The following is a 22,687-nucleotide window of genomic DNA, read 5'->3' as shown; positions in this document are numbered from 1 at the left end:
GCGACGTAGACCAAGAGGGCTTCTCCATCAGCTGGCGGTACCAAGATAGGCGCCTTTGTAGGAAGCGCCTTCAGGTTCCCGAGAGCTTCCTCGGCCTCGGGTGTCCAAGTGAAGCACTCGGCCTTCCTTAAGAGGCGGTACAGAGGTAGGCCTCTTTCGCCGAGGCGTGAGATGAACCGGCTCAGGGCCGCGAGACATCCCATGACCCTCTGTACGCCTTTTAAGTCCTTGATGGGCCCCATGTTAGTGATGGCTATGATCTTCTCCGGGTTGGCTTCGATGCCCCGCTCGGAGACGATGAACCCCAAGAGCATGCCTCGGGGCACCCCGAAGACACACTTCTCGGGATTGAGCTTGACGCCTTTTGCCTTGAGACACCGGAATGTCACTTCAAGGTCGGAGAGGAGGTTGGAAGCCTTCCTCGTCTTGACTACGATGTCATCGACGTAGGCCTCGACTGTGCGACCAATGTGTTCGCCGAACACATGGTTCATGCACCGCTGGTACGTCGCGCCCGCATTCCCCAAACCGAACGGCATGGTGACATAGCAGTACATGCCGAAGGGTGTGATGAAAGAAGTCGCGAGCTGGTCGGACTCTTTCATCCGGATTTGGTGATACCCTGAGTAGGCATCGAGGAACGACAGGGTTTCGCACCCAGCAGTGGAATCCACGATTTGATCGATGCGAGGCAGAGGGTAGGGAACCTTTGGACATGCTTTGTTGAGACCAGTGTAGTCTACACACATCCGCCATTTCCCCCTTTCTTTCTCACAAGCACAGGGTTGGCAAGCCATTCGGGATGGAATACCTCTTTGATAAACCCTGCTGCCATTAGCTTGTGAATCTCCTCGCCTATCACTCTGCGCTTCTCCTCGTCGAATCGGCGCAGAGGCTGTCTGACGGGTCGGGCCCCGGCCCGAATATCCAGCGAGTGCTCGGCGACTTCCCTCGGTATGCCAGGCATGTCCGAGGGACTCCACGCAAAAACATCGGCGTTTGCGCGGAGAAAGTCGACGAGCACTGCTTCCTATTTGGGGTCGAGCCCGGAACCGATCCGGATCTGCTTGGAGGCGTCGCCACTGGGGTCGAGAGGGACGGCCTTAACCGTCTCCGCTGGCTCGAAGTTGCCAGCATGTCGCTTCACGTCTGGCACCTCTTTGGAGAGGTTCTCCATGTCGGCGATGAGGGCCTCGGACTCGGCGAGGGCCTCGGCGTACTCCACGCACTCCACGTCGCATTCGAACGCGCGTTTGTACGTGGGGCCGACGGTGATGACCCCGTTGGGGCCCGGCATCTTGAGCTTCAGGTAGGTGTAGTTGGGGACGGCCATGAACTTCGCGTAGCATGGCCTCCCCAATATCGCGTGGTAGGTTCCTCGGAACCCGACCACCTCGAACGTTAGAGTCTCTCTTCGGAAATTGGAGGGCGTTCCGAAGCAGACGGGAAGGTCGAGCCGTCCGAGGGGCTGTACGCGCTTCCCAGGAATGATCCCGTGGAAAGGCGCAGCGCCTGCTCGGACGGAGGACAGATCGACGCGCAGGAGCCTGAGGGTCTCGGCGTAGATGATGTTGAGGCAGCTACCCCCATCCATCAGGACCTTGGTGAGCCTGACGTCGCCGATGATGGGGTCGACGACGAGAGGGTATTTCCCCGGGCTCGACACGTGGTCGGGGTGGTCAGCTTGGTCGAAGGTGATGGGCTTGTCGGACCAGTCTAGGTAGACTGGCGCCGCCACCTTCACCGAGCAGACCTCCCGGCGCTCTTGCTTGCGATGCCGAGCCGAGGCATTCGCCGCATGCCCACCGTAGATCATGAAGCAGTCGCGGACCCCGAGGAACTCTCCTGCTTGGTGATCTTCCTTTTTGTCGTCGTCGCGGGCCCTGCCACCCTCTGCGGGTGGCCCGGCCTTGTGGAAGTGGCGCCGAAGCATGACGCACTCCTCGAGGGTGTGCTTGACGGGCCCCTGATGATAGGGGCACGACTCCTTGAGCATCTTGTCGAAGAGGTTGGCACCTCCGGGGGGCTTCCGAGGGTTCTTGTACTCGGCGGCGGCGACAAGGTCCGCGTCGGCGGCGTCGCGTTTCGCTTGCGACTTCTTCTTGCCTTTCTTCTTGGCGCCGTGCGGAGTAGACGTCTCGGGAGCCTCTTCCGACGGGCGGCCCTGGGGCTGCTTGTCCTTTCGGAAGATGGCCTCGACCGCCTCCTGGCCAGAGGCGAACTTGGTGGCGATGTCCATCAGCTCGCTCGCCCTGGTGGGAGTCTTGCGACCCAACTTGCTCACCAGGTCGCGGTAGGTGGTGCCGGCAAGGAACGCGCCGATGACATCTGAGTCGGTGATGTTGGGCAGCTCGGTGCGCTGCTTCGAGAATCGCCGGATGTAGTCCCGAAGAGACTCTCCCGGCTGTTGCCGGCAGCTTCGGAGGTCCCAGGAATTCCCGGGGCGCACGTACGTGCCCTGGAAATTGCCGGTGAAGGCTTGGACCAAATCATCCCAGTTGGAGATCTGCCCCGGAGGCAGGTGCTCCAACCAGGCGCGAGCGGTGTCGGAGAGAAACAGAGGGAGGTTGCGGATGATGAGGTTGTCGTCGTCCGTTCCACCCAGTTGGCAGGCCAGGCGGTAGTCCGCAAGCCATAGTTCCGGCCTCGTTTCCCCCGAGTACTTTGTGATAGTAGCCGGGGGTCAGAAACGGGTCGGGAACGGTGCCCGCCGGATGGCCCGGCTGAAGGCCTGCGGACCGGGTGGTTCGGGCGAGGGACTCCGATCCTCCCCGCTGTCGTAGCGTCCCCCACGCCTGGGGTGGTAGCCTCGGCGCACCCTTTCGTCGAGGTGGGCTCGACGGTCGCGACGATGGTGCTCGTTGCCGAGGTGGCCCGGGGCCGCAGGCGCGGTGTTGCGCGTGCGCCCGGTGTAGACCGAGGCTTCCCGCATGAATCGGGAAGTCGCGGCATGAGGTTCCGAGGGGTATCCCTGCTCCGGGAGGCAGAGCTCTCGGCCCGTCGGGCCGCAGCGCCTTCCAGGAGATTTTTGAGCCCTCCCTGGATTCGCCGACCCTCGGTGGTTGATGGCTCCGGCATCGCGCGGATGAGCATTGCTGCGGCTGCCAGGTTCTGACCGACCCCGCTGGACGCGGGTAGCGGCCTGACCCTGACGTCGTTGGCGACGCGGTGCTGGAAACCCTGGGGCAGGTGACGTATTTCTCCGGTCGGGGGCTGGCCCGCCCATACCTGCCCGACGTCCCGGCGGATGGACTCAAGTGCTCCTGCTCCCTCATCGAGCCTGGCCTGCGCCCCGCGGACTTGCTCGAGCTTTGGGTCGTGACCCCCCGCCGGAACGGGGACCACAGCTAGCTCTCGCGGGATGTCGGCGCGAGGCACCGGCCCAGGGAGATCACCGTCCTCCGGCATGCCGAGACGGTTGCTTTCGGAGGGATCCCCCAGCTCGACGTGGAAACATTCGCGGCTTGGGCCGCAGTCCTTGTCGTCAAAGCTGCGGCTACCGTCGGAACAGTCCGAGAGGCAGTAGTCACATGCGGTCATAAAGTCCCGCATGGCACTGGGGTTGCCAAATCCAGAGAAATCCCAACAGATGCTGGGATCGTCATCTTCCTCAGACCCAGAGGGCCCGTAGGTCGAGACGTCCGTCAACCGGTCCCAAGGCGACCGCATACGAAACCCCAGAGGGGTTGCACTCGCCTCAACGAGAGCGCCCGCCAAAGCGAGGTCGCTAGGCAGGTTGAGGCCGAGTCGAAATAATGTAGGATGGGAATCAGTCAGTACCTTTTGGTCGACGAGGGGCGATGTAGTCACGTCGGGGGCTGATCGCGCCGTTGTCCTAGGTACGAAGGCGACGTCCTACAGGCCCTCCGCGAGCTCGCTGGCGTCGTCCACTTGCTCAGGATTGGCGTGTCGCGGGGGGACGGCGCTCGCCTTCGTCTCGAACGCGAGGTCGACGCCCGACGCGCCCTCCGTTGGGGCGCTGGGGACGTCAATTCGCTCGACAGCCGACGAAGCGCGGCCTCCCGCTCGGCCTTGGTTGCCCCGCCTCCTCCTCCGTTGGCGGGGGAGAGGACGGGGCGAGCTCGAATGTCGTTCTTCCACCGCGCGGGGAAGATGTCGTTGATTCCGCCGCCGGAGGGCGGGTTGTCGGCCGCCATTGTCGTTGTCGCGCGGCGGTGGAAGGAGTATCATGTCGTAACTGCCGTCGAGGGACATGAACTCAAGACTCCCGAAATGGAGCACCGTCCCGGGTTGGAGAGGTTGTTGGAGACTGCCCATCTGGACCTTAACGGGAAGCTGCTCGTCAACACGCAGCAGGCCCCTACCTGGCGCGCCAACTGTCGGCGTTTCGAGATCGGGGGGTCCCTAAGCCGACGAGTGAGTGTGTCGCGTGCCCCAGCCCAGATGGGTCGAGCGCGTGGGCGAGCGCGAAGGGGGGAAAGGAGCGAGGAGGCCGGAGTCCGGCGAGAGAGAGGTGGGAATCCCGCGGCCTTCGTGTTCGTCCCGCGCCCAGGTCGGGTGCGCTTGCAGTAGGGGGTTACAAGCGTCCACGCGGGTGAGGGAAGCGAGCGGCCCCAAGAGAGCGCCTGTCCCCGTCCTCGCTCCCGCGCGGCCAACCCTCTCTAAGAAGGCCCTGGTCCTTCCTTTTATAGGCGTAAGGAGAGGATCCAGGTGTACAATGGGGGTGTAGCAGAGTGCTACGTGTCTAGCGGGGGGAGAGCTAGTGCCCTAAGTACATGCCAATGTGGCAGCCGGAGAGATCTTGGCACCCTGCTGGCGTGATGTCGTGGCTGTCGGAGGAGCGACGGAGCCTGGCGGAGGGACAGCTGTTGGAACGGTTGTGTCCTTGCTGACGTCGCCCTGCTTCCGTAAGAGAGCTGAGAGCCGTCGTCGTCACGGGGCTAGCGGGGCACCATCATTGCCTATCTGGCGGAGCTAGCCAGATAGGACACCGGTCTTGTTCTCTGCGGCCCGAGTCGGCTCGGGGTAGGGTGATGATGGCGCTTCCTGTCGACGTGGCTGGCCTGTGCCCTAGGTTGGGCGACGTGGAGGCTCCTCCGAAGCCGGGGTCGAGTCTGTCTTCCATGGCCGAGGCCGAGTCCGAGCCCCTGGGTCGGGCGAGGCGGAGGTCGTCAGCAGAGGCCGAGTCCGAGCCCCTGGGTCGGGCGAGGCGGAGGTCGTCAGCAGAGGCCGAGTCCGAGCCCCTGGGTCGGGCGAGGCGGAGGTCGTCCGCAGAGGCCGAGTCCGAGCCCCTGGGGTTGGGCGAAGCGGAGTTCGTCGTCTTCCGGGGCCTTAGCCCGAGTCCGAGCCCTGGGTCGGGCGAAGCGGAGTTCGTCGTCTTCCGGGGCTTAGCCCGAGTCCGAGCCCTGGGTCGGGCGGAGCGGAGTTCGCCGTCTTCCGGGGCTTAGCCCGAGTCCGAGCCCTGGGTCGGGCGGAGCGGAGTTCGCCGTCTTCCGGGGCTTTAGCCCGAGTCCGAGCCCTGGGTCGGGCGGAGCGGAGTTCGCCGTCTTCCGGGGCTTAGCCCGAGTCCGAGCCCTGGGTCGGGCGGAGCGGAGTTCGCCGTCTTCCGGGGCCTTAGCTCGAGTCCGAGCCCTGGGTCGGGCGAAGCGGAGTTCGTCGTCTTCCGGGGCTTAGCCCGAGTCCGAGCCCTGGGTCGGGCGGAGCGGAGTTCGCCGTCTTCCGGGGCTTAGCCCGAGTCCGAGCCCTGGGTCGGGCGGAGCGGAGTTCGCCGTCTTCCGGGGCTTTAGCCCGAGTCCGAGCCCTGGGTCGGGCGGAGCGGAGTTCGCCGTCTTCCGGGGCTTAGCCCGAGTCCGAGCCCTGGGTCGGGCGGAGCGGAGTTCGCCGTCTTCCGGGGCTCAGCCCGAGTCCGAGCCCTGGGTCGGGCGAAGCTTCCTATGGTGCCTTTGGCAGGGCCTGGCTTCCTTTGCGTTAAATGCTCCTGCGACTTGGCCGGTCGGTGCGGCGATTCAGTCAGGGTTGCTTCTTAACGAAGGCAAGGCCTCGGGCAAGCCGGAGATGTGTCCGCCGTTGAAGGGGGGCCTCGGGCGAGACGGAAACCCCTTCCGGGTCGGCTGCCCTTGCCCGAGGCTAGGCTCGGGCGAGGCGTGATCGAGTCGCTCGTATGGACTGATCCCTGACTTAATCGCACCCATCAGGCCTCTGCTGCTTTATGCTGATGGGGGTTACCAGCTGAGAATTAGGCGTCTTGAGGGTACCCCTAATTATGGTCCCCGACAAGGTGATTATGCTGGTGTGGAATGATAGGACTTCTGTCAACCTGCTTGAGAAGGATGGGTTGCTGGCAACCTTTGACGAGGAGACAGCAAATTATTTCCATGGCACGGATGTCATCTGTATTCTGTGTCCTCGCAATCCTGATATTCTTTGCAACTCTGAGCAGAGAGACACATGGAATGTTCAGCTTTTCAGATACATTGATGGTGGTGATGTTTTTAATGTTCCCAATACTTCTGAGGAAGCTGCAAGAGCTGGAATTGTGAGTGGAATAAAACAACCATGGCCACCACCTATGGAGTTTGAGTGTTTGGATTTGTGCATGGCCTCTGACAAATTGATGATCATGGTCTTCTATGGGTTCCTTGCTCTGGAGTGGCGTCTGCATTATCCACGGCTTGGGGGCAAGCCGTATTTTAAGCGGTGGGGAATGTTAGCACACTGTTATGTGGGGCCTTTGATAGGTGGCAAATGAACATGTTTGGCTATAAAAGGAGACCGGTTCAAGCTATTGAGGGGCATCAAAGAATCAATTTAGAAACTGAAGTCTTTATTTCCCATTACTCTCATATGCTTCCTCTCCTCTCTCATGTTAGTTCTTCTATCTTTATAGTATCTTCTGCTGTACTCTGATTTGCTAGAATAATATACAGAGTGTTCCTCTAGCTGTGCATCCCCATCTCTCGTCTCCCTCCCTTCTTCATGCTCTTCCTGCTACTAATTCTAGAAGCCTCTAGCGAGTGCTAACATTCAGTTTAACCCGGCCTCCACTCCTCTCCTCTGGCCCGTGGCCTGGGTCAGTGTCCATCCCTCCCTGTCCCTGCCCACCACTTCGTCTGCTCTCCATCCCTCATCCGTCCCCATGCCGCGCCCGCCGCCGCCTACTTCTTCTCCACTTTTTTGACTGTTTTTCCTGCCATCCTAGCTATGGGCTCCGCCGAGGCGGATGGAAGCGCATTGCCGGACGCGGAGCAGCAGTAGCAGCGGCGGCCAAGCAAGCGGGGGATCTGGATCCGAGGTTCTACCATCGGGCTCCTCACGGCGGCGGCGGCGGAGAAGGAGGCGGAGCGCAGCAAGACGCAGATGAGCAGCGGCGGCAACACCACCGGCTGCTGCAGCTCCACCAACAAGTGCAGCAGGACCAAGACCCACCACCGGCCCCCCTCTTCCAGCTCCAGCACCTGCAGGCCGCGGCGGCGGCGGCCGTGAGGCAGCGGGGCGGCTTGTTGTCCGCCGGGTATGCCCTTCTCGCCCCCATGGGCGACGCTAGCCAGTCCCACTCCCACTCCCACTCCCAACACCACGGCTTCCAGCCGCAGCTCCTATCCTTCGGGGGAGCCGGCCAGCACCACGCGCACCAGTTCACGGCGCAGGCGGCGTCCCACTTGCGGCCACGAGGACGGGGAGCGGTGGGCGCGGGCGGCGAGGCCGTGGCCACGACGTCCGCGTCGCGCTCGCGCGTGAGGGGCGGCGGCGGGGAGGCCGTGGCGGTGCAGGGAGGCCACATTGCGCGCTCCACGGGGCGCAAGGACAGCCACAGCAAGGTGTGCACGGCGCGCGGGACGCGGGACCGGCGCGTGCGGCTGGCGGCGCACACCGCCATCCAGTTCTACGACGTGCAGGACCGGCTGGGCTACGACCGCCCCAGCAAGGCCGTCGACTGGCTCATCAAGAACGCCAAGGACGCCATCGACAGGCTCGAGACGACGCTGCCCGCGGCCAATGCCGCGCCGCCGTCCTCCTCCTGGACGCACCCAGACTCCGCCGAGAACTCCGACGACCAGGCGCAGGCCATCACCGTCGCGCACACGGCCTTCGACTTCCCCGGCGCCGACGGTTTCCTAGTTCCGGCGTCGCTCGACTCGGACACGATCAAGTCGTTCTTTCCCGTGGCTGGCACGGGAGGCGGCGAGGCCGAGGCGTCTTCGTCCGCGACGGCGGCGCAGTCGTCGGCCATGGGGTACCAAAGCTACACGCCTGACCTGCTGTCCCGCACCGGCGGACACAGCCAGGAGCTGCGGCTGTCGCTGCAGTCTCTCCCAGACCCCATGTTCCACCACCGGTCGCACGGCCACGGCCACGGCGGCGATGGCTCCGCGCAGCAGGCGCTCTTCCCCGGCGCCGCCAGCTACTCGTTCGGCGGCGGCGCTGCGTGGGCCGAGCACGCGCAGAGCCAGCGCGTGGCGCCGTGGAACGCGCCCGACCCAGGCGGCGGGAGCACTGGCGGCTACCTGCTCAACGTGTCGCAGTCGCAGCAGGCGGCGCTTGGTGGCCAGAGCCAGTTCTTCTTCCAGAGGGGACCCCTTCAGTCCAGTAACCAGCCCTCCGACTCCGAGCGAGGATGGCCGGAGACCGTCGAAGCCGACAACCCGATGCAGCATGGTGGGCCGACCATCGGGTTCGCGCCCGGTACCAGCTTCTCCGGGATCCGCATCCCCACCAGGATACAGGGCGGCGAGGAGCACAACGGCGGCAGCGGCAATGGCGACAAGCCGCCGCCGCCTCCGTCTGTTTCCTCGGCTTCTCGCCAGTGACAGCAGCAGTGGAGCACAGATTACTCCATCCAACCAGCATGACCATTGATCAGTGCAGCGTGTATCACTAAAATCTCACACGCCAGCTCCTCAACGTGCACCCTTGTTGTGATGTGAGAATCTCTTTCGTGATTCTTCTTCGTTGTAGCACTGTATTTTCCCACCGCAGGATTGCCGTTTCTTGTACTACTGAGTTTCTGGTGCAGTTCTGTTGTCCCCATTCCAGGTTAGTTAATTTGCTGCTTCTTCATACGACAACGGATCTGGTTAGTTAATTTCTTTTTTTATATTATTCAGGAGAGAAGAGAAACGACAAAGGTTGCATATGTTCATTGCATGGCCTTATGGTAAGCCGTGCGCTAGTAACTAGTTTTCCCGCCACTCTAAAATCCAGCATGTGATTGTTCTGTTCTCTTGCGCTGCTGTAGCTGGACACTGCAGGTGCAGGAGGACGCAGCGACAGCAGCAGCAGCTTTCCTGTGCCATCTATGATCTCCATCCGTCCATGACTGGGCAGCGGGCACTGCGAGAACGACACAAGAAAAAGGTTTTGTGTCTCCTTGCTGTCATCAGTACGTACAGGATCTGGCGCCTCTGCTGCGTGTCATTAGCGCACTTTAAGGAACGGAAAAGCTAATGTACGCGCCTGCGTTTCTTTGGCTGTTTTTCTCGCCTTGTGCATCGTCCGATTGTTCAGATTCACTGTTTGATTTTGGGATTCTCGCGCCTCTTTAGTGTCTCGTTTCCATCGCTCTGCTGCTCCGCCTCTTCACTTTCTCGCGCTGTCGTCGTCTCCCAGTGTGGCTGCCACGCTCGCCCCAGCCTCCTGCCGCGCGCCGCGCTGAGCCTCCTGCCGCGCGAGCCTCCAGTGCGGCTGCCGCGTGCGCCCTCCAGTGTTGTTGCCGCGCACGCCATGAGTTGTCGTGGGCGAGGTGGATCCGACGAGATCCATGGCGGAGGCCGAGGAGGCCCCGACTAGATCTATGGCGGGGGACGAGGTAGCTCCGACGAGGTACATAGCGCGGGTGGAGGCAGCTGCGATTCCGACGAGGTCCACGTCGGAGGGCGAGGAGGCCGCGACTGGATCTATGGCGGGGGGCGAGTTGGCTGCAGCAGGATCCATGTTGGAGGAGGGGAAGGTCCGACGGGATCCATGGCCGGGGGTGGTGGAGCTGGCTGCGACGGTATATACGGCAGAGGGTGAGGGTGTCCCGACGGGATCCATTTTCGCTGTCCGGCGGCAGCAACCTGGGGTGAAGCAGGCGGGTCTGGAGTTCCACTGCGCGAAGGTTGTGTCCCGGCATCTGGTGGCACTGTCGATCCGGTGAGGGTGCTCTTCGTTTTACTTCATCCTTTCCTGTGCTCGAGTATATTTTCCTAGTTCTACTGTTTTTTTTGGGATGTTCAGTATGCAATGTGTGTTCTTCTGTTTCTATTAGCAAAGGAACAAATTATGCAATTCTAGTTAAAATTTGTCCTAGTATATTTGAGGATAGCATAGGTATTGTTGAAATTTATATATAGTTAATGCATGCAATTTTGAAGTTGTAATTTAGCATTGAAATGTATGTGCGATGTCTGTGCCTTGACGGAGATGAATGAGTGTGAGATGTCTGTGCGAACTGTGATGTGGTTCTTTTTAAAGGAAATCTAGGTTGCTGCCTGGATTCTCTCTTGGGTCCATCAGCCAGTGATTCAGACTTACATATATATGATGCAACTATGTCTGGTACTATATAAATAGGCAAATAAAAAAAAAGATTAAGTATAGCCGTATATATAGGAACAACACTGTAACTGAAGAACAGTGGCAAGTGTTGTGATCTTTTATTGTGAAGCAGCAGACAGCTACTTTTTTTGTGGTGATGGTGCATACTAATGCAGAGAGGGACGGAGAGAACCAAGAGCTGATACAGATTGAAGAACTGAATTGGGTGTATCCTAGCTTGTTGTTTGGGGATTTGGAATAAAGGGAGCTTGATGGAGGAAGCTTGAACATTTTTTAGGCTCATCTGCTCCTGGAACTGGACAAGATGATGTCCTGGTCAATTATTAACTCCATTAACTTGCTGCTACTGTTGGGTTATTCCTGTCCTGGTTCATTAAATTGCCACTGTTGATTATACACTAGCTACTAGCTGCATCTTTCTGATTCATGCGTGCATTTTGAGGCATGTCTTGTCTCTTGGTCTGCAAGCCAGGAGGCAAAGTGGCTTCAGAGCTACAAAAAATGATTTTATATGGGATGGAGCTGCGGAGTTTAATTATAGCCGTGGAGCAGCTCATTCTTGTTTTTTCAGTTTTTTGTTTGATTTTTTCCTTATGTTATCTCATGTTAATGTCCCTTAGGAGTTTTTTTTGTTTGGAGTAGGTTCCATTATATCCAGGATTTGCATCATTGATAATTTGTTTTGTGTTTATTGTTTAGGTAAATAATCTAAGCTAGCTAAGTATAGTTGTGTGGAGTTATAAAATGTATTTTCTCAGTATATTTAGTTCTTAGAAATTGTTTATTTATATTTAGTTTTTTATTTACATTTTTTGTTATTTTTGCAGGGCATCATTTCCTCTCCTATGGTTAAGTTGATTGAAACTTTTGCTGTTTTTTGCAAGTCTCAGGTAGTTTGTTCTTTTTTATCTTCTTTTTTTTATGTACAAGTTCTCAATTGTATATTTTTTATATACATTTTTTTCATGTGGTTTTTGTTTATTTTTTTGTTACTTAATTTTGTTTTTTATTTTTTTATCTCTAGAGAGCTGCTTATAGGGAGAAGGTGTTAATTGAAGCAGAGAAACAATTTCCGCATGATTTCACTTTTTTCAAGGAAAAGTTATTAGCTGATTTTGGCCAAATAGTGGATGTCGAATGCATTGATAGTACTTGCCAAGTTCTGTATGACAAGGTCAGGGGTTGTTGTTCAATTTGCAAGTCAAGGTGTACTGAAGCTATCGTCGATTCTCTAAAAATTTTGGCTGAAGCAATGACTATTAAGCATCAGAAGTTTTTGAATTCCAACAACCTTCTGGCGAAAGATATGGATATTAAGTCAGATGAGAAAGCTACCAAAATTGATACTAATGTGCAGCCAGTTGATGTTAAGTCGAATGAGAAAGGGGCTGGTGTGGGCATTGTTGAGGCTTCTCATGGAAAAGCTCATGTGGTTATTACAAATCCCCTGATAACAGTGCCCATACAGTTGGAGACACCAATTGTTAATAGGCTGGATGGAAATAATGGAACATCTTTGAATCCACCAGTGGGTTAGTGCTTTTTAAAATCTATTTTTAATGTTTTTTTGTTTTCCTTTTTTTGCATTTTGTACTTCATTGTGTTTGCTCAATGCATTTTTTTAATTCTATGTGCTACCTATGTGGGCATGTCTGGGGAAAGCGGAAATTGTAGGTGATGGAGGAGATGTCTATGTCAGAGTATGGAACTGTACTGTGTTCCATGCCCTATCATGTATATGTTCGTCGTTGTCTTGCCTCTCTCGGGGGCAAAAGCAAAAGCCAGGATTGCACTTGGTGGGGAGAAAAGGAGGGTATAAATCATCATCTTTCATCAAGGGGGCAGCACTGTGACTTGCTTATTGTGCCTACACTAGGTGGTTTTTTGCTGTGTTTTGCATTGGCATTTTTTTGTTTCGAAGCTCCTTCGCATGTGACATGTGCGAGTTGTTTGATTGATCTTGCGTTAAACTCAGTCTTAGGACCTGAGTCCACCTTTTTGCACCTTGATTGGATAATACAATAACCTTTTTTGTTGCGACCCCTTGGCATGTGATTAATTATGTAGAATATGAAACTCTATTAATTTTTCAAGCAGTCACTGCCCTTGAACGCATACTTTTTTTTCTTGCGTGATTTTGGTAGGTGCCACTGAACTCCTTTTTTGGTTTCTTGCTTTAGCATCATTTTTAGGTTATTATTGCTCTGTTTTTTTGGTCGTCGTGTAAACCTAATACGAATCTGATGTATGTCTATTTTTTCTTTATTTTTTTTTATCGCAGAGTGTGCTCATCCTCTCAACAAGCGATTCCATTACTCAAAAACTGATAAGTTGGGTCTCTTTCCACGTACAAAGCTTTTCTCACCTGTGGGTCTTTTTGACCTTCAAATTACAGATGATGAAAGTGATCACAATGGAAGGGGCAGAAATACTGCAGCTGCTATATGTCCACACGAGCCAGCTGGTGTTCCAATTGGGCTAGGCCAACTTGCTCCTCCTATAGCCACCCATGTTGTTTATGGTATATTTCTCTCAATGGCGTACTATCATTAAGACCATTTACTTAAGTCACATGCAAATCCTAATAGAAGGCATATTAATCCAGGTGCAACATCAGCAGCGGCAACAGGTTGTGTTAACAATGATGTTTATAGTGGTGTTGCTTCTGTGATGTTGTCTCAGATTCCAAAGGTATAGTTTGTGGTTATTTTTTTTGTTTATTATATTTGTTTAGTTTATAATTTAATATTTTTTTTGTATATCTATTTTTGTGTGTGTTTGCCTTATGTTAGGCACATGCTGCTGGTGCATTTTTAGCAGGGAATGATAATATATATGAGCCTACACTAGCATTGAATTATTCAAAGTTAAACTCAACTGAAAGACATAGAAACTCCGGAGGAATAAGTGGCAAAAAGGAAGAAGTTATTGTCATTGCTGATGATGTAGGGGCTGATCAGGAGGTGATTTTTTTGGTTTATTCTCTCATGTAGTCTGCTGTATATTTGTTATCTTTTTTCAATCTTTTTTAATTTATCGTATAAACATACATTATGTTGTATTTTTCTAGGTGCAAACTGCTGCTGTTAATATGGTTGGCGCTAATTTACATGGTAGTAGTAGATCCAAATCAGCAGCTGCAATTGATCAGATATACAATGATATGAGCATATTCAACGTAGAGTCAGAAGCTGGGGGATTCTTTTTGGAAAATCAACTAGAAGTTGGAAATGTAGTCAGGAATGATGTTGGTGAAAATTGGTTACAAGTTCAAAATGCTCACGCCCGTGTTCCATGTTCTAATGTGCTATTGCGATATTATAATATTCTTTGTGGCATGGGGCGGAGCCAATGGAAAGAGTAAGTGTAGCTTTTATTTTTATTTCAATTTTTTCTTTATTATGTTTATTTTCTGTTCCTATACACCAATTTTCATAATAGTCTATTTTTCTTACTTTTTTTGTTCAGTTTGGTCGCAGTTCAGTTTTCCAAAACCACCACTGTAAATTGGGAATCTTTTTGACTGTCAATAGAACCCAAAGGTCACTGTGACAACTTTTTTATTGCTGGATTTTGCCGGAAACATTTTGAAGATATTCATCCTAGACTGTCAAAGAAACATTTCTTTTATCCAAAAGTGGGGGTAATTATTCTTCAACTTTTTATTTGGTTTTGTTTTGTTTTTTTTGTAATTTTGTTTATTGTTTTTCATTTTTTTAAAAATTTCTATTGTTATTACAACATTCGATGATGGAATACAATAGCCAATATGAAGTTGAAGATCTAAGGAAATCGTTTCTAGTTGAAGATCTAAGGAAATCGTTTCTAGGGGCTAATTCTACTTTGAAGTTGCATCACTCTAACAAGGTTTTTTGTTTGCTTAGTTTGTTGTAATTTTTTTTGGTCCAAGCAGCAGCCTTAATGTGCCATACATTTATGTCTTGTTCTTATTTTACCTCAATCTGTTTTTTCAGCTGTATTTTCCAGTGTGCCATGCGAACCATTGGTTTTTGTTCATTGTTGATTTGAAGAATAAGCGTTTTGTTTTTATGGATTCATATTTTGATGAGGAAGATCCTTTTCAATGCTTTGTTAGAGACAAGCTTGTAAGTGCCTTTTTTCTTCTTCATGTATTTTTTGTTTTCTTGTGTATATTATATATTTTATTGATATTTATCCTTTTTCATTTTTTATAATGTTGTGTGTTTTTTTCTAGATTCGGATGTTTAAAGTCCTATGGTTATTATATTCTGATTCAAACATAGATGTATCATCATTCAAAATTTTATATCCCGCGGTACCAAAACAGGAAAATACGTAAGTTTCATTTCTATCCTTTTTTTCTTTTTTTATTAGAATCCAAATTCAGTTGCTATCTTAATTTTTGTATATATTTTATATGGTTTAAAATCTCACTCAATATATTATTTATTTGTAGATATTTTGTAGTTGTTTTTACTATTAGTAGAATACAAATCCAGATACTATCATGTTTTAGTTGTTAATTGCCCATGTCTCTGATCTTCATTGGGTGTAGTGTTGTGCTGCTGTGATGTCAGTCTGAGGCTCTATTTTTTGGTATACTTTTATGGATGGTGGCAGATAAGACATAGTTGGTATATGTAGTCTTTTTTTCCTAAGTTGTTTGTATTCTTATTCCCAGTGTGTTGCTCACTTCTACTGTCTTATAAATGCTCTTGTCTGATCTGTCCGAGATTTTCAGCAATTTTGTTGGTTTGTTTTCATTGCCTTTTCCATGTGTAGTGTATCGTCATTTTTTAGCCTAGTTTAGACCTTAGTTAGAGTTGCTCTGCCTAGTTTAGTTGGTCATGCTTATGTATCATCATTCAAAATTTTATATCCTACAGTACCAAAGTAGGAAAATACGTAAGTTTCAACTCTATCATTTCTTTTTATTAGAATCCAAATTCAGTTGCTATCTTAATTTTTTCTACATATTTTATATGGTTTAAAAACAGCCACAACAAATTATTTCTTGTAGTAATTTTGCCTTCTTTAATTATCATAGGCATGACTGCGGTATTTTCACACTTCAATACATGGAATATTGGGATATATTTGTTGATATGATGCTCAAGATCCGCACTGAGGACATCCCTCAAATTCGAATCACCTTGGCCAAGGATCTCTATTTTAGTGAGAAGAACACTGAAGACAAGTCTCTAGTTTGCAACATGTTTCTTCAGGTTTTTTGTGATTCAATTTGTGTTGTTTTTTTGGGCGCTCTTATTATTTTGTTTTTCTAGTTTTTCCTTTTTTTCGTGGGTGGTGCGTGCAGTGCTGATGGTGGTATGGAGCTTTTTTGTTTTTTATGCATCATTTTTTTTGGTCTGATTTGCTTTTTTTATACCAGAATATTGATCCTCAGATTGTCAACTAGCATATTTGAACCGTTGGGAAGTAGTTGTTCGTGTTTTCTATGGATGTTGGAGCAGCAATGGCAGAGATTTCTGATTCATCATCGTCAAGTTTTGATCCATAGCTTCTTTTTCCAATAAAAAAAAGACATGTTATATCTCATGTTCATTCTATGTTCATTTTCCCCAGTGTATGTAATAAAAGTGTGATTTCGTACTATTATTGAATTAAAGAGTTTGTTTTTTACTGTTTAGTAAGTTCCTTTTTTTGTCTAGAGTTTTTTTTGTTCAAGCGATTTCATGACTCATTTGATTTAAAAACAAAACCATTTTTTCTGCTTTTTGTACTATCTCTATTAATATATTATAAATGCAGAGCTCATCCCATCATCCCACCCCCCTAAAATTTTCTTCATTTCTTTTCTCCATTTTTTCTGCAATTTTTTGCTCATGTTTCTTGAAGAGAAAACGCATATTGAACTTTTGGTTAAACAAAAAAAAATGTTATAATAGGAACTTTTTTATCATCTTGTCCTTTACGACTCTACTTAGATAATAGGAACTTCTTTATCTTCTCCATAAACTCAAGTAGATTGGAATCCGTGGCAGCTAAATAATGTTTTTGCGGTATAAAGTGTGTAAATTATTGCTGGTAGGCCTAGCCAATGGAGCACGACCCAATACCAGATAAGCTAGCTATGCGATACATGGATGGACTGATGCGATGGATCTAATCAGGCAAGCATGATCTGTTTTTCAACACTTTGTTTTTGCAAGCGATTACATGACTCAACTGAAAGAAAAACAAACTTTTTTTGTTGTTTGCACCAACTATATGAATATATCATAATTGCACAGTCCATCCCTTCCCCTTTCTCCACTAAGTGTTCTTCATTTTTCTCTCTATTTTTTCTGCATCTTTTTCAGTGTGAGTGTTCGTGGTTCTGTTAGGAGGGGGAGTAGTAATTATTCAAGGTGCTGTTCTTTTCATCTTCTTCTCCTTTCCTTGTGGGCCTATAAACACAAATTATAGATTATAAGTCAATGTAATTATAAAAAAACAAAAGCAGGTTTTTTTAGATAAACATACTTGCTGCTGCATTGCTTGTTTTCTTGTTTTTCTTTTGCTCTGCCTTCTTCATCTTGATGCGGATTTCCTCCACTAGTGGCTTTAACCTTGTAGGTTTTTTTGGCCTTCCTTTCTGTTTAACTGCTTCAGGGTTATGCAGATTTTCAACTACTGGTCCTGTATGTTTTGCAGCATTGTCTTCCTTCTCTTGTCCTGTCTTAGGTCCTGCTATTACATCTTCTTCTGATGATAGCATTTGGCAAACCTTTTCTTGTAGTTTGTCTAATTCTTCACATATAAACTCCATAGTTTTCTCTGTTTTTGTTGCTGCTGATGTGAGTAATGCTGCTTTCCGGCTCAATAGGTTGTGTCTTAGCACTGGGTGGGTTGGCATTGATGCATGCAGCAGTGGTCCATCTATTTGTTTCTGTTTTTTCTTCCACCTGTTCAGTATGTATTGCTCTGGGATTTTCGTGAGCCCTTCTTCAATGATCACTTTAAGTATATGGGAGCATAAAATGCCATCCTTGTCAAACTTGCCACATACACAAGTGAACTCTTCCATTCCATATGTTAGGTTAGCCATAACAAGTTACCTCCTTATTTTATGTGGCTTTTCTTCTTGGTTTGATTTTGGATACACCTCGAAAGTATGCAGATTAGATGTTCTATTGTAACTTAGCCTTGGTGTTGATTGCAACTGGAACTGGAATTTCTTGAATATGTTTCTATTGTAGACTTCTTGTGCTTGCCTCTCTATTGTATATCCAAAAATTAGTTCTTTTGGACGTTTGCGATTGCTTTCATTATCCTCATACTTCTCTGACACATTCACTTGCTCCACAATCCTTTGGTACTCACGCAAGAAGCTGATCACACTATAAGTTGAAGTCACATTGTCTTTAAACCTTGAGTTTGTCCCCTCGCTTCTACCTGTGCTTTGCAAGAATGGGAAGAAGTCATTTTTGAAATATACTGGTATGAACCTGGCTCTTGTTTCCCACATTTTGCTGAAATACTTGTTGTGTAACACCCCTGGTGTTATTGTAACTAAAACATGAGCATGGCATCATAAGCATTGGCATTGCATATGTTTGATACACCTAGAATGCATTCACTAGGCAAAAATTTCAAACAAGTTGTATTGTTTTAATGTTTTTGCAAATAGGACCCTGGATAGGGAATTTAACCCTAAATAGGGATTAAAGGGGTAAAACTTAACCCAAGTTAAGAAAACCTAAAGACTTTAGGGTAAAAGTCATAAAATGACCCCAAAAATAAACTTGAATCACTTTTATACCTCTAGGATACCAGAAACCCTAATTGGAACCCTAGAAAACCCTGAAACCAAACCCTAGGGGCTTATATGCAAAATTAGCCCACTTTTGTGCTAAAGTGCAAAAACCAAGCCAAATAAGTATTTTAAGTCATTTGGTTCACAAATATGTGGACTTGAAAGCCAAACCCTAAGTTTTGGACTAATTTGCAAAAAGGACCTTGATTTTGATTCCTATGCTAAGTCTGAAATAAGGGTTATAGGCCCAACTTTGGGGCTGTGTAGCTTTCAAAATAATGATAATTCATGTTAAGTGACCACATCAAAGTTGAAGACCTAACATAGGAGAACAACTTTGTTTAAGGATTCAAGCCATGATCTTATGAGAAGTTGGGAGAAAAACCCAATTAAAGTTGGACTGTCAGACTGAAATAGTCTGAACCTTAAGTTGACAGTGACTTTGCTCTAAGTTTGAGAGCCAATTCAACTGAGATCCAGTGCAAATTTGTGAATGATTTCCATAACAAACTTGTAGCTGGTAGGTGGCACTACAACTTTGATGCAGAAGGCTAGTTCTGGTGCCACATAAAAATCGAAGGAAATCAAGCTCCAACTCGGGCTGTCAGATGGACTGAATGGCGATCCCATGGTACAGTAGCCTGATAGGATCAGACCGCCAGCGCAACTGACCCACCGCCGACGACCAACTACACGGCGAATTGTGCCGTCGCCGGTCCACGTTGTACTCTGGGTAGGTGGGTAACACCCGGTGTACGCTACGCCGCCGTGGATAAGTTCCAGCCATTAAAAAAAACTCCGGCCACCATACTACGTCACCGCGGTGGAAGACGATAAGAACGCCGGTGATAGCCGTCGTCCGACCCTACGCCACGTATCCGGGCACCTCTGTCGTGTCATCGTGTTTCCCCGCTGCTGCCTCACCGATGCCGGTGAGCCCGCCACGGCGGTGGACACGAAACCTTGGGTAGAGTTTGAATTGATTTGGACCTTGTTTGATCACCAAACCCCAAAACACCCCCCTGCCCTATGAACTCCTTTACCGACTCCGGAAACCCTAAGTTCCCGGAACTCCGTGAAGAAAAGTTGTATTAAAGATATAGATAATAAGTTTATATTATCTTTGCATCCTCATGAGCATCCCATGGCATCCATTCTTATACCTATGTATGGTTATGATTAGAACGTGAAGAAGAAATCGAAGTAACTGAAGAGGAGACACCACCACCACCTTCGGAGTCTCAGGCCGGGAATAGTTTCTACTTTGATATCTGTGGATCTGAGCCTGATTCACCTGTGAACGAAGGCAAGCCCCGGTGCATTTGCCACCTTCCTTGCTGTTTTAAAATCTTTCTCACTTGATTGCTGCATTAGGTGATAGGAGTTGTTTGATAAAACCATTCCTGCATTACCTTCCTTGAATTTGATTACCTTCCTTGATCACCTGTTTTACAAAAGCTTTTTGATGCTTAGCTTTGCTTTAGAAAAACAAAAGGTTTTGTTTTTACAAAATATGATGTGGCAAAAGTGGGTGGGATGTTTTTCGAAAATAAAACTTGATGATGGATCTATCAAAGGCCTTGATAGGTTCAACGTCGGAAAAGATGTACCTCTGCCAGGTACCAAACTTTGGGTTTGAAATAATTAAGTTGAGACCGGGCGGGTGACTTGCACGAGAAGAGAGTCTCGGTGTAGTGTCTCCGTCTGAGTCGATTAAGGACCTTGTCGATGTAGGCTTGATGATCGAGGACCCTTTAACTGGTCACATGCCTCGTCATGGGTAAGCCTTGCCTCAGGCAGACTAAGGCCGGAATAAGATAACACGAAATGGGCGTGGAGCGGTGGCGACAGTAGCGTGTACCCTTCGTGGCAAGAGGCTGGACGGTGGTGTATCTGTGCTCTCGGTTTGCGTGAACCTGATCCGGTCTTAAGAACCCCGGTGGCAGGTTGACATATGCAAGGGTTAAGTGCTACATATGTCGTGTGTGATTGGAGATCCTCAGCTGAGTATAATCGATTCGGATCGCCGTACCTTCGCGGTTATGAAGACTTGGTCACTGCCCTACACGTAGCATTCCACTAAAGACGATGGGCTTTTGTTAAGAAATTGGCTAGTGCAGGACCAGTGATTGAACTAGGGTAGAAAGAACTCTAGTGCAGGTAATTTTACTTAACTTGACAAGTAAAATTGGATTTTTAAGGATCCACTTTAGTAAGCATTTCTGCAAAAACAAAGTCATTGATGATTGAAAAGCCTTACCTTGACTCCCATATAACCAGCATACCCTTGAGAGTCTTTTCTTTAGTCGGGTAAGACTTGCTGAGTAATTCCATACTCAGGGTTTATCCCTTCGTTGTTTTTTTAGGTGAGGAAGTGGCAGATTTTTGCTGCTTCTGTGCCAAGGTGGTTCCCAAAGAAGAAAAACAAGACTGAAGTGCGGGAGGACTCGGTCCTCCACTTAGAATCTTTTGCTTATAACTTATCGGGAGGAGTTTGTGCCTCCCTTGGTTTGTATAATATTACTACTCTGCACTTACTTTTAGTCTAGTCTGTAATAAAATAACTCAAGCTTGCTTTTGAAATAAATGTAAGTTTATTGAATTCGCTTCCGCATTTCTTTATCTCCGATGTTCTGTAATGTCTGCAAAACGGGTGAGACGTTCCTGGTAAGGTAAGGAAAGATACCGAGCTTGTCAAGTAGTTCAGGGGCACCTACAGGGTTGTCTGATGTCTGTGAGACAAGGACAACTGTAGGTGGGCCTAATTACTTGGGAGGTTCCGTCACAGCTGGTATCGGAGCGTAGCCCTTCTTTGCAGATATTATGAGGCATCTTCAAAAGGATTTTCAAAAAGTCTTACCTAAAAACTCTTTTCTCTTCTTACCTAAGTATTCTGAAGAGTCTATCTTAAAGACCAGATAGGAAGAGTGCAATGTATAGAAGGTTGAATCGACTAAGGTTGATTCTGTATTTACACATGCATCATGCTAAGCACTATATTAATAAAGTTTCCCCCTTAGAGAAATGTTGTCGCGCATCAGAAAGACCGCGCGCAAATCTACTAGACCCATTAGCGTACCCTACCATTCACTTGCCCCAAGACGTGAAGAAAGTAGCAGTGGTAGCAACGATCCCATCGGGATCTGGAAGCACAAGTCGAACTGCTTCAATCAGAACTCCGTCACGGGAATGATCTATAGATCGCGGATGTAGCCATCCGCTACTTGCAAGACCAACTCGGGAAACGAGATTTAGCACTCGATTGGATGGTTAACTCTTGTTTACTCGCCTGGGCTGAGAAAGCCAAAGCTCGAGCCCGCGTGGAGGAGCTTAGCTTAGCCATGGATAACTTGCAGGTCTATTAAAATACACTACATGAAGAAGTTCATGTGTTGTATTCACAACTACATCCGAACGTCCCTGCGAATTTTGTCGGGATGGAAGCCGGACCTTCTCATGTAGCGGGATAAGCACTTGATGGTGCACTGAACCTTTTCAGGCCCCCTCCCTCTATGAAGTTGGTTGATGAATGGTCTTCCTCGCCCGACAGTAAAGCTACCAAAAGTGAAAAGAAGTGGCTTACCAAGTGCCCTTAACATTGGCCAGACAGGACTTTCCTACTAATATGATCGCTCTGAAAGGCCAAGACATAGATGTCATCTTGGGCATGAACTGGTTAGCCCGCATAAAGCAATTTTCAATCCTGATCTGAGAACCATCAGGTTGAGTTATGGCCAATAGAGAGTTGGTGACTTAAGTGTCTAAACCCAAGAATTAGGCTATATTAGTATTTAGTGAACCATGACCCGACCCAAAGTCGAATTTTCCGTTATTACTCCATGACCACACCCGTACAAATAAATGCCTAGATAGTTTCCTTGTTGAACCTAAAGTGTACCCAGACTTCAAACAAGGATCTCAAGTCATGCCTCCTTTAGAGCCATTCTCTTGATCAGCTGATGCAGGTTGCAGTCTCTAGTGTATTTGGCCTCTCCTTGCGGATCGTCGTGTTGCTCTATTAACCCAACCTAGGAAAGACATGTCCGACCATTTCCTTGAATTTAATGCCTTTGGTTCCTTCATATCTATCGAAGGTCTACCAACTTAATCCTTGACCTTGTGTTCTCTGCGATGGGCATAGAAATATGCTTGGACTGAATTAACAGTCTCCCATCGTACTTCTTTCATCAAGTTTAGATTATGGCCATGCCTTGGGCCATGATCTATTTGGCACCATCTTTACTAGTGGAGTATTTCGCTGTATATAATCACCCTTGCTCAATCTATTGGTGACATGGTTAAGAACTTATGGTACCGCGGCAAAGCTGAGAACCTCACCCAGGATTTTGCTGCTTGGCGCATGTCGGTATCGAGGTCTCTAGTCATGATTCATTATGGAATTACACTGATGTGTTATCTCCCATTGACCTTTCCTTGAAACAATTTCTA

General features: G+C 49.1%; 1 protein-coding gene and 1 long non-coding RNA gene across 10 annotated transcripts; one reads left to right on the top strand and one right to left on the bottom strand.

Moving 5' to 3' along the window:
• The first annotated feature begins 6,781 nt into the window (after window positions 1-6,781).
• On the top strand, window positions 6,782-16,129 carry LOC103634970 (transcription factor PCF5). Of its 9 annotated transcripts, none has more exons than XM_020542880.2 (13): window positions 8,778-8,994; window positions 9,066-9,115; window positions 9,197-10,092; window positions 11,325-11,387; window positions 11,522-12,029; window positions 12,779-13,018; window positions 13,103-13,188; window positions 13,290-13,460; window positions 13,568-13,857; window positions 14,472-14,603; window positions 14,714-14,814; window positions 15,527-15,704; window positions 15,872-16,129. In XM_020542880.2, the coding sequence occupies exons 4-10, from the start codon at window positions 11,343-11,345 to the stop codon at window positions 14,524-14,526; spliced, it is 1,395 nt and encodes a 464-aa protein (XP_020398469.1). In that variant the 5' UTR covers window positions 8,778-8,994; window positions 9,066-9,115; window positions 9,197-10,092; window positions 11,325-11,342; the 3' UTR covers window positions 14,527-14,603; window positions 14,714-14,814; window positions 15,527-15,704; window positions 15,872-16,129. The 9 variants fall into 9 exon arrangements, with proteins under 9 accessions (XP_008655767.1, XP_008655766.1, NP_001353090.1 ...); XM_035961559.1 differs by adding an exon at window positions 13,966-14,140 and having other exon boundaries at window positions 15,527-16,129; XM_020542882.2 differs by having other exon boundaries at window positions 12,893-13,018; window positions 15,527-16,129.
• A 477-nt stretch (window positions 16,130-16,606) lies between these two features.
• On the bottom strand, window positions 16,607-17,143 carry LOC103634969 (uncharacterized). The gene is made up of 2 exons (XR_004851926.1): window positions 16,966-17,143; window positions 16,607-16,889 (listed from the first exon to the last, which is right to left on the bottom strand). It is a non-coding gene; the product is annotated as an uncharacterized lncRNA (long non-coding RNA).
• Between the last annotated feature and the right edge of the window lie 5,544 nt (window positions 17,144-22,687).

Source organism: Zea mays, chromosome 8 (genome assembly GCF_902167145.1).
Source record: "Zea mays cultivar B73 chromosome 8, Zm-B73-REFERENCE-NAM-5.0, whole genome shotgun sequence".
Taxonomy (NCBI): Eukaryota; Viridiplantae; Streptophyta; class Magnoliopsida; order Poales; family Poaceae; genus Zea; species Zea mays.
Note: the sequence above shows the minus strand (reverse complement) of the source record. Positions and strands in the feature narration are given on the sequence as shown.